At 40.1% G+C, this 13,480-nt stretch overlaps 1 protein-coding gene across 2 annotated transcripts in view; it reads left to right on the plus strand.

The window, feature by feature from the left end:
• The window catches only part of kif26ba (kinesin family member 26Ba), an 82,710-nt gene that overhangs the window by 20,027 nt on the left and 49,203 nt on the right, over positions 1-13,480 (plus strand). For both annotated transcript variants that reach the window (XM_068730162.1, XM_068730163.1), the window contains exon 3: positions 5,200-5,895. In XM_068730162.1, coding sequence (XP_068586263.1) covers positions 5,200-5,895 — 696 coding nt within the window. The remainder of the gene's footprint in view (positions 1-5,199; positions 5,896-13,480) is intronic.

The raw sequence follows: 13,480 nt of genomic DNA on the forward strand, positions 1-13,480 counted from the left end.
AGGGTCAAAAGGAGGGCACAGATAGAAAGAGAGAGTGTGTGTGTGTGTGTGTGTGTTGTTGTATTTACCCTTACCCAGTATCAGCAAAAACTTCATCTCTCTTCCCAAACACCCCACCTCGTCTCTCTCTTCTTCAAAACCTGTTCAAAACACAGCTCTCCTTTCCCTCTTCATTTCAATCAGGCAGCTTGGCTGCTCCCCAAATTTCAGCTAATTTAGAACAACAAGGCCCTCATCTCAAGGACCGTACACCATGTCCACTTAATTGCTCTTTGGTAGCCTGTCTGCTGTGCATGTGTGTTTGACTGTGTGTGACAGGGAGATATAGAGGGGTAGAAAGAAGCCAGGGGAGATTAAATGTTCCTTTTTCTAAACATTTTTCGGAAAAATATGACTTTTTCAATTCCTTCCAAATAGGAAAATCAGGACTACTATTTGGCATTGATTAGAGGATTCACAATTTACGCATAGTAGGTTATTTTATCTGTCTGAAACACATTTTACAATAACAGAAATTAACACTAACTAAAATGGGACTCTCTTGCACTGGTTGCAAACTGTACACAGTGTCTTAAGCAAGAAGATGAGAAGTTCTTTGTAACTAAAACAATAAACAAGGACATACAAATAACTGAATAAAGTTGTGATCATACATTTTACATAGCTCTTCATTGAATGTTGATAAAGAAAACAACACTAACAAATCATCTATAAAATAAAAATCTCTAACCCCTTCTACAACACAATACACTTGTCCTCTTTGTGTTTCAACTGTGTTCCATATTTTTACCATAATACGACTAAACCCACTGCTTCCCTTTAAATCTTTACATACAGACCTGTTGGTCTTACTAGTCTGCAAGTGCATTGGAGTGCATGTGTTGCAGCGCTCGTCTCACTTTTTTCTATGGGGAATTATCTCTTCGATTCCCATGGCTAAGTGGCCAGTGGTATACGACATGACATGACATACTTTTAGTGCAGCTACAATAAAGTTCCCTAGAAGAGCAATTTTCTTCCATCTACATTAAAGCTTTTAGTGTCAGCTTCAGAAATGAAGAGAAACAGACTCTTTCCAGAGGGAAAATTGTAATCGCACACATAGAATTCCTTTAGAGCAATGCAAACTGTTAATGTCGTCTTTATCACTGGTGTTATCATTACTGCTCCCTCCTTAGTGTTAAAAGACACAATTATTGTAACCAGCAGAAAATGTGTCATGACCCCTTGGCTAAGCACAATTATTAAACATACAGGGAACAATTTAATAGATGCATTGATAAATAGTCAACTGCATTTTAAATCTGCCTTTACTTCAGCTCTCTTTCCTCCAGTCTGCCTCCTGTCATGCGTGTCACTCTGCAAAAATGTGTATATGTGTGTGTGTGTGTGTGTGTGAGTGAGTGAGTGAGTGAGTGTGAATGTGAGTGTGAGAAAAAGAGAAAGAGAGAGAGAGACACATACACACACACACACACACACACACACACTGTTAGCTTATGTTATGTAGCCTGAAGTGTGTGTGTGTGCGGGGTCTCATGCCAGCCAGCAATATGTGTGTTTGTATGCTTGCATACTTTGTGTGTACAGTATATTTAAAAAACACATTCTATTCGTTGTTTTACTTAGTTTGCCTGAGTAACAAGGTAGCCTTTATCCATAAACGCACACACACACACACACACACACACACACACACACACACACACACACACACACAAACCACTCAGTTGCTCGCCAAGGTTTGAGCTCCTGCCTTGCGTGTTTGTGTGTGTGTGTATCTTATGGTTTTGTGGTTTGTTGACATAGCCTAGCAGGCAGCCCTCTCGTTGAGAGGCTTGACTATTAAATGAAATATTGCTTTGTGTGGAGACATACAGACGGTATATTGATTGAGGAAAGCTAAAAGGCTAGTTATTGATAGAGGCTTGTGGCAGACACATACTATATTCACTCTCTTTTTCTGGCTAACAGGCTCTCATTATATTATGAGCATTTGGGCCACCAAGGAGGTAGACCACACACCCACACAAATCTAGATCTACAGTTCGGTATAGACTTCTGGGAGAAAATTAAAATGTTTTTTTGTAATAGTTGTGAAGCTGTTTTTTCAGTGTAGAAGAGGTCAAAGAATCAGTTAATTATATAAAACCATTAAACAGGATGTATGTTGGCAAGAAAGCTGCCTGTTCAGTCAATTATACCCACAGGTCCCTCTGTTTTTCTGTCTTCCCTGTCAATCATCTGTCTCTCTATCTTAATGTCTGATTATCTAAATCTGCTGAGAGATAACTCGTGTCCATCACATGCCTATTGATCAGACGCGCATACACATGCTTCATAACTCATGTGTATTGATTAAGCTTCACTAAACAAAGAGTGCCTTGCCATCACTTTGATTAATACTGTACATGCACAACCTCTTCCCTGGCACCAGTTGTTCAACATACTGGGGTTTTTATTCTCTATATAAGAGAAATGCATAACTGTTCTACTAGTATGGATGGACATGTGTAATTGGCTATCCTATTATTCTGACACATCATACGTTAACGGTTTAACTGTTGTCTTTTTTGTTGTCATTTAATTCATCAAATTGAAAATGCAGCTGCAAATGTGGAATATTTTCTAGGATAACTGTTTTTGAGAAGATGTTGATTGTAATGGCTCTGTTTTTAAGACGCAGAAGCGCTTGGTAATAGCGGTCATTCGAGAGAAAGAAGTTTCAGAAAACGATTTTATGTCATCTGTACGGAGGATTGTTCACAGAATAACATAAAATGATTTGACACTTTTTATTCTTGTGGTGACTGTCTTTACTGTTTAACCCAAGTTAAAATAGCATGATATGATTTTTATAGTTTGCTGTATTTATCACTTGTGCAGAAAAGAGCGAGGGCCTACACAGATACCTGGCCTTTGTGTAACAGAAGAGGTAGGTTGGTTGAAAGCAGGAAGATAATTACAGTTATCAAGGGAGCTACCACAGAGGTTTTGATGAAGTATAGAGTTCCTAAGCAGACACACGCTCACTGATAATACGTTAATGCTACACCTACACTGACAATTAGCCCACGACGTCATTTAAATCTCACTATGAGTCTCAAGGGCCTCAAATAAAGTCAGACTTTTATAAGGAAAAACTATTTCTTTTTAATGACCTTTTGTCAAAAAAAAAAACAGAAAATATTGGGGGAGTCAAATGAGCTTTAGACACAGATGTATATCAGGGTGTGTTTGTGTGTTTTGCTTGTTAACTTTGATATTTAGACCAGAGAGTTGTGGCAGGAGATTTAGAGCAGCTTTGCTCCGTGCGAGTGGCTCCAATTAGTCTGGAAAAACGCAGGCCCACGTACACACATAACACATACCTGTACACGCACATGCATTCATGCGTACAGGCACAGACAACAGCGCAAACAAATTGGACAAATTTCCGAATTTCCGCACACAAGAAAGCACAGTGATTGCTCACACACACGCATACACACAACTTCACCAGCCAAACACTGACAGAGAGACAGAGGGAAACACACAGTGGACCAACATACTGTAAGGACAGAAAAGAGAGAGAGAATTATACACTATGTATTTCTTTTTGTAATTCTTTTTTTCTGTTTATATATTTTTTCCTAATGAAAAAGAAGATTGCATTTGTGGTTTGTGTCACACTTTTAAAAAATAACTTAAAATACTTGTTTGAATGTTGATATTTGGCCATTCATGGGAAGCAGCAAGCCTGGCACTCTGTACTCACCAGAAAAGGTGAATCTGCCAGAGTTAAAACAGTCTCCCACATTCACATATGTACACAATTGTAGTTGTCGGAGTGTTTATAAGCTGTTTGAGCCTTAAATTAATTGACCATGACATCTTGATGAAGAAAAACAATGCACCAGAAAAGTTGACACTTTCTACACACTGTGACCAATCTTATAATATTACAAACCACTTACACATGATCTTACGCTTTGGGCAGCCTCTATAGTCCATTACTTTGGACAGTTGGCCTGTGCATGTAAGGAGCCTTATTTCTGTGGCGCTGCAACGGCCAGCAGCACTCAAATCTTTTGTTTTTTCCAGACCAGGAAATTCATCTAAAACTGCAACACGGTCTTATGCTTAAACTTGCAAAAAGTGCAGCTTATTAACAGTTATCTGAATCAGGACCAAGTCGTTTTGGGGTGAACCTCATATTTGCATAATTTTGAATTTTGATTTATGATAAAAGAGTGATTTTATGAATATAATTTTAGAAGAGGACATGCAGGTTATTATCATTATGATCGGTTTTTGTAACAACTATAACAACTGAATTTTCATAATGAAGAGTTACATATACTAATATATGTTAAAGAATGCCCAACAACAACAGTTTGAGATACTGTGAGCAAAAGAAATAAACTCAACAAAAAGACTGTTAAAAGACCAATGGAGCCAGAACACATGGTGTTTAATTAGACAAAACATATTAAATTATTATCTGAAGAACTCACTTTGTCAAAAAATGTTCATGCAATTAAATTGAAGGCAGGGTTGGTAATCTTCTTCAAAAACACTTTTTATATATATTTTTAAATTCTCATTAAAGTAGTTTTTATTGCCATTTTATGGGAACTAAATTTAATTTTGCTAGAAATTGAAGGTCAAGTATTTAATTATTTTCTTTTTTCTTTCTGTTTTAGCTTTTTATATTTTCAGTATTTACTGCACCATGATTTTTTACAGATGATTAAAAGATGCAAAGTCACATCATGCACTAATCCCACACAATATCAGGCTGTACTGTAGAAAAATGCTGAGAAGGAAAGAAGGCAGAGGAATAGAGAGAGAGAGAGAGAGAGAGAGAGAGAGAGAGAGAGAGAGAGAGAGAGAGAGTGTGTGTGAGTGTGTGTGTGTGCATTTTTATGTGTGGACTTGCTTTCTCTGGGTGTGTGTGTGTCTCTCTACACATCTTCCCCCAGGCTATAAGGCTATGTTTCTTGGATTTTCTATAAATATTCATAGTCATGATTTGTTCAACATGCCTATCATTTCTCCTCTCCTCTCCTCTCCTCTCCTCTCCTCTCCTCTCCTCTCAATTTTCTTTAGATACATTCTCCAGTGCAGCTCAAAACATGCTGCTCTTGCTTCATTTTACTCTCATTCAATCCTCCAGACATCAGTATAACTCTTGGTTTTCTGTTTCTCTGCTTTCAGGATCCCTCCTTCTCTCTCCTCCTTCATGATCAGCTTCAGGTGCCCAACAGTTCTTGGCGGGCATGGAACGAACGTGACAGTCGCTGTGACGTCTGCGCCACCCACCTCACGCAGCTCAAACAGGAAGCCGTGCGAATGGTCCTCACTCTTGACCAGTGGGATTTGTCTCCCCCCTCTTCGCCTCCGGCCCTCATTGGACGATATGGATCTCAAGGACCGAGTCCAATGGGAGCATCTGGAGCACCAGGAGGTCCTGGTTCACAGGAGTGGATACCTGCTTTTCTTTCTTCCTCTTCTTCTTCAGCTGTTGCTGCCGCTTCACACTCGTCCTCCCAGTCACCTTCCCCAAGTCCCAGCCAGACCCCAACGCCCAGCCCGAGCCACGGACCATCCAACCCCAGCCATGGGAGTCCCTCCGTGGGACAAACGTCCAGCTGTGCTCCCACAAACCCACAACCTCAAGGCCCAGGGCACAGATCGGGGTCCAAGCCCAGTTCCCTGGGGCTTGGAGGTGGGGTGGACAGAAGGAATGGATCCCCCAGTTCGGGAAAAGCTGTTGCCCAACCAGTGACTAGAGTAAACAGCCCCGGCAATAATAGTGGTAACGGAAGTGGAGCAGTACTGAGTACAACAGCTCTACAGGCCCATCAGCACCTGAACCGAACTAATGGAGGAGTTACACTCTATCCGTACCAGGTAAGCTACCTGTAGAGGTGTGTGTATATGTGCATGCGTGTGTGTGTGTGTGGGGGGGGGGGGGTTAGGTTAAGGTTAGGTTTAGCTTCAGGTTAGGGTAAGGGTTAGGGTTATAATTAGGCTGGTAGCGGTTATGTTTGGGTAAACTTTAGAAAATGTATTTTAGTCAATGTAATGTCCCCAAAAGGACTGTCTATGTGTGTGTGTGTGTGTGTGTGTGTGTGTGTGTGTGTGTGTGTAAAATCTGTATAACTACTTCTCCCACGACATTGCATTTATTACCATGGAAACCGAATAAATTAATTCTGGTCTTATATGATTACAACAAATGGTAACAGGCTACCAGCATGATTAATCTATCTTTTTAGTCTGACAGGCAGGTCAGGAACCACATTTTAATTTTTCAGCTTGTGTAGCTGCCTTCTGTAACGTGACCTTGTTAGCTATCAACCACTGACAATACCTGACTTCTAAAATAATGTGTTCTACATACAGGCTCCTATCTTCTATTCTAGTCTCTCGTAGACTAGCAGGGACTGCCATGTAGTTTGTAGTGCTTTATACATATATTCCTCCCCAACAGTTGAAGTGCTCATTTAAGCAAATAACTGAAGAAAATCTTTCCTTTGTAGCTAGCAGGAATCAATTAAAATCTAAAACTGCAAAGAGACCTTGTGAAGTTTGTTTTCCCCCATAAGAGCTCCCCATGAGGAGGACACAGTAATCAACTTAGAAGTCTTGGATTTGATAACCATCTGGTATCGATGGGGAAGCTAAATATCCTCTTCAACTGCAGCGAGGTTGGACATAAAGTATTGAGTCAAGGTGACGCAAACAGCACGAGTGAGTCAAATTGAAAATGGAGATAAAAGAAGAGGTTTTTGGAGAAGACAGGAAGAGAGGGATCATGAGTAGACAAGAGAGGAAGAAGGTAGGAGGGGGAAAAGCCTCAGGTGATGTGTGGTCTCGAGGTGTATGGAGGGAGGTAGGAGAGCTGGGACTGCAGGGGAGATCCAGAGGTGTGAGTGTGTGTGTGTGTGTGTGTGTGTGTGTGTGTGTGTGTGTGTGTGTGTGTGTGAGTGAGTGTGTGTGAGTGAGTGTGTATGTGCGTGTTAACATGTGTGTATGAATGTGTTCTACAGATGTAATAATTCATACAGTGATAATTAGAACTCTGGGGACTCTATGTCACACACCCCCAGTACCCCTTCACTCTTTCACTCTCATTCACTCTCTCACGCACTCACGACACACACACACACACACACACACACACACACACACACACACACACACACACACACACACACACACACACACACACACACACACACACACTCTTACTTATTCCTTATTCCTTCTTTTTCTCTCCCCTATTATTTCTCCTGTCTTTGTTTCATCCCCCCCCCCCATACTGTTTCCCTACCTATCTTAATTTTGTTATTCAGTGCATGAGTTGAGTCCGATGCAGAGATTACTTTGTACAATCTCTTAAATTGTTTCGTTATCTTGTCCTACTGGTCAGAAATAAATTAAGCAGAAGAGCCTTTATGTATTCTGGCCTGTCTTTGTAGGATTGACAGTGTGAATTATCTAATATATATTTCAGATTTTAAGAATGATTCTACTTGCTTATCATAATATCACATTGTTTAGATGACTTAACACAGTTAGGTAGCAAGAAAGAAAGCAGAAAAAATGTCTCACACTTCCTGTTTTTCCTCAGCATGTATTTGTTTTGTTGTTTAGATTCATACACGTTTTAGAATGTATTTGAGTGTGAATCTGTCTTGAGTGTTAAAACAACTTGTATGTCAGCACAAGTGTGTGACTATGACTCTGGTCGAATAGTCTTTTTTGCTTAGGAAGGTTCCTATCTGAATGAAATGACCAGGAAGGATGTAAGTGGCAGCCATGATAAGATGTTGGTTAAATTCTCTAAATGCTAAGGAAAGGTGCTTCAATGCTTCCCTTTTTATCTCCTTTAGCATAGGGTACACTAGACTATCCTTTTTCAAAGTAGTTACAAAAAGACATAGGAAATAATGTGTGAGTGTATTTACTTTTGTACTCGTATTTCTGTGTTCTGTATTTGAGTCAGTACCTGTGCTGGGAGGTGTAAAATGTTAGCAAGTCTGAGTGTTTGTGCTGAGACTTTGACAGTAATGGTGTTTCAGCAGGAAAGGAGAAACTGAGCACGATAATAAATCACCCTTGTTTAGACTCACCGATGAGAGAGGAAGAGAAGGGGGAGGAGCTGAGCAGAGAGATTATCAAAAAATGGTTATGGAAAGCAGAAACGGAGAGAAAGATAGAGAGGAAGAAGAGAAGTTTAGAGTGATGGGTTTAGAATAAGAGAGAATAAGAATAAGAGACATTTTAAAACATCAGGGTAACTAGACACATTGCTGAGATGACTAGCAAACCGTTACACTGTATTTCTTGAGAATTGGATATTGTTGCTTTGCCATTGCTTTCTTGTTGTACAGCACAAAACATCAAAGATTGCTGTTCATGTTGCCGCATCAGTCAAGCTTTCAGAGGGTCTTCTAATGGCAGATAAATTAGTAGGGTCTAAGTTGAAACTCTGTTTTCAGAGGTAGCACAACAAAAGACAGAGAGGAGAGCTAAAAGAGAGGAGGACGCAGAGGTAAGCAGAGACCAGAAGCAACCTGTCTGCGAGTGTAGCCGACATTAAGATCTTGCTGGGTCAGCAATCTAATAGGTGACAACCTCCACATTTTATATTTATTAGGACTTTTCTTTTCGGTCCCACAAGAAGCGTAGAACAAATGGAAAATGCTGAATCAGTCAGAACAAGGAAGACTGATTATATCACTGGGTGTGAATCTGCCAGGTAGCTTACTGGGATCAGTGAGCCGACTAGGGCCAACAACCATTTTCAAATAAATTCATGTTAAATTCTTGAAGTGGTCTCTCTCTCTCTCTCTCTCTCTCTCTCTCTCTCAAATCTAATATTGTCTTTTTGCCCTCGCTCTGTCCTTCAAGCAGCTAATTGAAAACAAGTTTATACAGTATCATGTGCCTGTGTGTGTTTACTATGTTTCTGTTTGTTGTGCCTGAATATGTGTGTGTGTGTGTGTGTGTGTGTGTGTGTATATATGCGAGTATGAGTGTGTGCGTGTGTTTCATTGTATATCTTGCAGAGAGAAACATGCAGATGATATAACTCACAAACACACACACACACACACACACACACACACACACACACACACACACACACACACACACACACACACACGCAGGTTTACAATATCTTCTTAACTAGCTAAATCTCCACTGCTAAATAGTTTAGGATTAATTAGGGCAGCAGTAGTGAACTCAAGGTTAGAGAAGCGTGTGACTAGTAGGTCGCCAGTTCGATCCCTGGAACGACAGGATAAATCTGTGTGGGGAAAGTGAAAGAGCAGCGCTTTTTCTCTCTGCTGTCCATCATGACAGCGTCATAGGAGCGCAATGCCCCAACTGCTCCAGTGGAGTTGCACACTGGCCAGCAGTTGCTAGTCTACACTCTACCTCAGATATATCTCTGTCATGTCATCAGCTAAAATAACATTTTGGTAGCAAGCCAAACTCAGAAAATCTATTTATATTCCATTACTTACTCCAGCCAAGGTCCCCTTGAGGTCCTCTTTGAGAGATAAGTGCACATGGTCAGTTGCCAACAGAGAGCAAAGCATTGAGCTCTGACGTGTAGTCTTGTGTTGCTCAACACGTCCTCATACCTACACAACAGAAGGTGTTTTATCAACAGGACACAAACAGGTCTGGGTAAATGTTATGAGTTTGTTTGACCAAACCATCCACCATGACTTCCTCTCTATGTAAAGGCCACCTATACGGCTGTTTGTTTGGGGAGAATGGTCTGGCGTTGATGCATAACTGCATAAAACAAGATCATGATAAGTGCATGTATGCTTAGCTAACAGCCTTTGGAAAAGCAATGTGTATTTTGTAGTGTATTTTGAATCATGGTAGTGTCAGAAAGCATCTCTTATAACTCTGCTTCCCATAAAATCACAGTCTAAAACAAATGTATAAAACTGTTTGTTCCTGTCATTATTTTACCTTTTAACTATTTGTCTTTCGGCATACAGTGTGTAGCCTTAAGGCAGTTTCTGAGTGGAATATACAATATACAGCACATACTGTATTTTGTTATGAGGCCGTAGTTATTTATTCACACAAATCCTCTGTCTCACCTTTGCTCTATCTCTTTCTACCTATATCTATCATTTATTGCCACTCTTTCATTTCTTTCTTGCCTTCGCTCTTTCTATATTTCATTTCCTTGTGTGTGTTGTCTACTTTTCATGACTGAATGTTTACTTACTTGCTTTCTTTTCTTTTCCTGTTTGTCTCACATAGACTATGTTTATAATGTAATTCTATCTCTGATGTAGTCTAAAAAAACATCCCGTTCCATTCGCTCACTAACTTCTTTTTTTGTGTCTCTCCCCCAAGTTTCTCCTCTACTTTCATCTTGAAAGGGCAGGCTCTCTCTCGCTCTCTGTCTCTCTCTCTCCCTCCAATGTGCAGCAGTAAGCATTTAGATTGTTTTACAGATTGTGTCTATCCCCCTGATAAAAGTAGGCAGGACCACACACACACACACACACACACACACACACACACACACACACACACACACACACACACACACACACACACAATTTCTCGTTTCATTCTCCTCATACAAGCCTGAGATTTAAGGCACAAATTCTATGGTGGTTTTCTGTAGCATGTGGTTGGAAAAGGATGTAAAGTAAAATAAATGTGGGAGTGACAGATTAGGAAGGCGAGTGCTGGGGAAATGATGTTTGTGTTATAATGAAGATGAATGAGCCAGTTTTTACCTTTTTCTAAGAGTGGAGAGAGAGGGGTGTGGATAAGAGCTAGAGAAAGAGGAGGGGTAAGAGTGACAGAATAAGTGTTTGAATGTTTTTTTATCCCGTCTTTCTTGGGAAATCTGATATCACATTCATCAAAGTCCCTCATTGACAATCTCGAGACCAGGTGTATATAAAACATGGTCAGATGCTGAATTTTGTATTGATTTGCTGCATGATTTCGAACACATTTAGCTGTTGTAATATCTGCAGCACTCTCTCTGTCCTGGTATTATCTATACCCTTGTCTCTCCTGCTGTGATGACCTAATATCCCCATAGGGATCATTCAAGTTTCATCCAGTGTAATTTAATTTAATTTATGGTCAAATGTAGAGAGAGCAACTCCGCCTGTGTGTCCTGCGGGAAAATCTGTATGGAACAGGTGAAACTACATCATAAAAACCATCACCAACAACAAAAATATAATTTATTTCAATGACTACATTACCTAAAATGCCATTCATGTCAATGCATTAGCCAGGTGACCATGCTGGAATGGGGTCTATCATACTAGCAATCTAGTTTCTGGGTGCAGTATGTCAGATGCAGAACTAATTTGACAGCTTTTTTACAATAGCTGGTTTAATGAGATGCATGAAGCATAATTGCCCATCAGCACAGCGCTGTTTCAGACACAGAGAAGCACAGCAGACCTTTTGGAATCTCATAATAGTATAAAATGAATGAGGACCGGGTTATTGCACTTTTTTGGTGATAATGGGAGGTGCAGCTGAGTAGAACAAAGAGTCTGTCCTGTCCTTGCGGTCTGAACTGCTGACTGCCACATATTATTCAACCACCTTTACTCCAGTTTTCAGCTCACATTATAATAGACCTCTGTGGGAACATTTCTCCCACACCATGCTGGTAGTTTTCCTCTTCCCATTTATCAGGATAAATGGGTAGCGAGTACAAATGCACAGGTATTCCATGTAGCTCACCAAACCCTCATTCCATACAGTCATGACTCCTTTAATAATGCAGGGGTAGCGAGCTAAGCCTGAGCATTTGCAATGCTTGTAGGTGCACAGGGAGAATGGCATATAAACTATAGAAGCATCTCATTTACAATAGGTAATTTATCAAGGCAGTGGGCAGCATGCTTAGACCCCAGGAGCCCTCAGCATATACATGCACAGTGGAGCTGATTTACACACTCATACACATAGGTGTAGAGAAGTGCAGACGCATGCACACACAATGACACGCATAGACATGCTAACAATAGACATACATGCTCTCAGATTTACACACACAAGTTATAGTTCCTTTAATAGAGCGTAGGGTAATGATTTAGGTGCTCTGCTGTCTGCTTGCTGGCAGCACATAAAGAACTATAATCAATAATCCATATCTATTTCACGAATGGGTCGCCTACACGCACACACATGCCTATGCACATCAACACACACACATCTGTGCACACAATGACAAACTAATGCGACACACACTCTCATACAAAGTAGTCGAGTGTGTCAAATGTCTATGTGTGTGTGTGTGTGTGTGTGTGTGTGTCTTAAGTATCTTATCTGGACCAAAGACCCACACTCACACTTAAGCAACAAAACTTAAAATCTATCCTTCATTCATATTGACAAGAAGCAGAGATAATGAGATTTGGGACCTAAAAAAATTAAAATATGTGTTTGCACCAAGGACGCATATCAATTTAACAATTTGATCAGATATCTAGATACATAGACACAGTGCAGATAGATATGAGGTGTCCAGTGGCCCAGTGGTAGAGGCACATACCATATAATCACAACGTTCATCTTCGTACACTTCATACAGTATATATTTACAGTATACCATAAATCTGATGAAACAGTAAGTCACACAGGCCCAGCAAATTTCATTATTTTACAGTGTTATAAGTTAAAAGTTCTCTCTCTTTGTCCCCACTGTCCTTCTTCCCTGAATAGTATCTAATAAAGGACAAATGCCCTGAAGGATGATCCAATAATAAAGGACAAGTGCGAATAGCTTAAGGTGGCAGAGGAAAGGGACAGAGAGAATGAAATTGAATGAGCAAATGATAAAATAAAAGTGGAGAGAGGAAGCGAAGTAAGGGTGAAAGAGAAGGGGGAGGCATTAGGTTAAATGAGAAAAACTGAGGCAGGAGGGTGTGTTTGTTTGTTTGTTTGTTTGTGTCTGTATATGTGGGACCCAGACAAAATTCTGCTGCTGGTTCACTAGAGAGTTTATCTGCTCTCTGTCTGCCAAGGAAAACACAGACACAACACACATAAACACACATACAATTGAAAATATCATGAATGAAAAAATCTCATAACATAAGTGAACTATGCCATGTTAAAGATAATGTTTTAGATAGTTAACATAAACTCTCTGAAAGTTGCACCTTTTCCAAATAATAAATCAATCAATTTGTAAAGAGAAAAGGGAGGTTTGACAGTGTTGCTAGTCTTTTGAAAGATTATTTGGGAGTTTTGAAATTTCAGTACTTCTGAAGCCAAAAAGCTATCAGAATACACAAATGAATGGACATGAATTATTATTAAATAGGAAACTAATAGCATGTGGGAAACCAGACTCTGGTCTGTCATCTGACCATCTGGAAGATAGAAGGGCAGAGATTTACTGTAGTATACTGTTGTGTGTGTGTGTGTCTTTCTTTCTTTCTTCTATTTAGTGGAACAACAAAAC

The sequence above is a fragment of the Cebidichthys violaceus genome, unplaced genomic scaffold (genome assembly GCF_023349555.1).
Source record: "Cebidichthys violaceus isolate CVI_PGR_0920_01 unplaced genomic scaffold, fCebVio1.0.p SCAF_5, whole genome shotgun sequence".
NCBI classification, from domain to species: Eukaryota; Metazoa; Chordata; class Actinopteri; order Perciformes; family Stichaeidae; genus Cebidichthys; species Cebidichthys violaceus.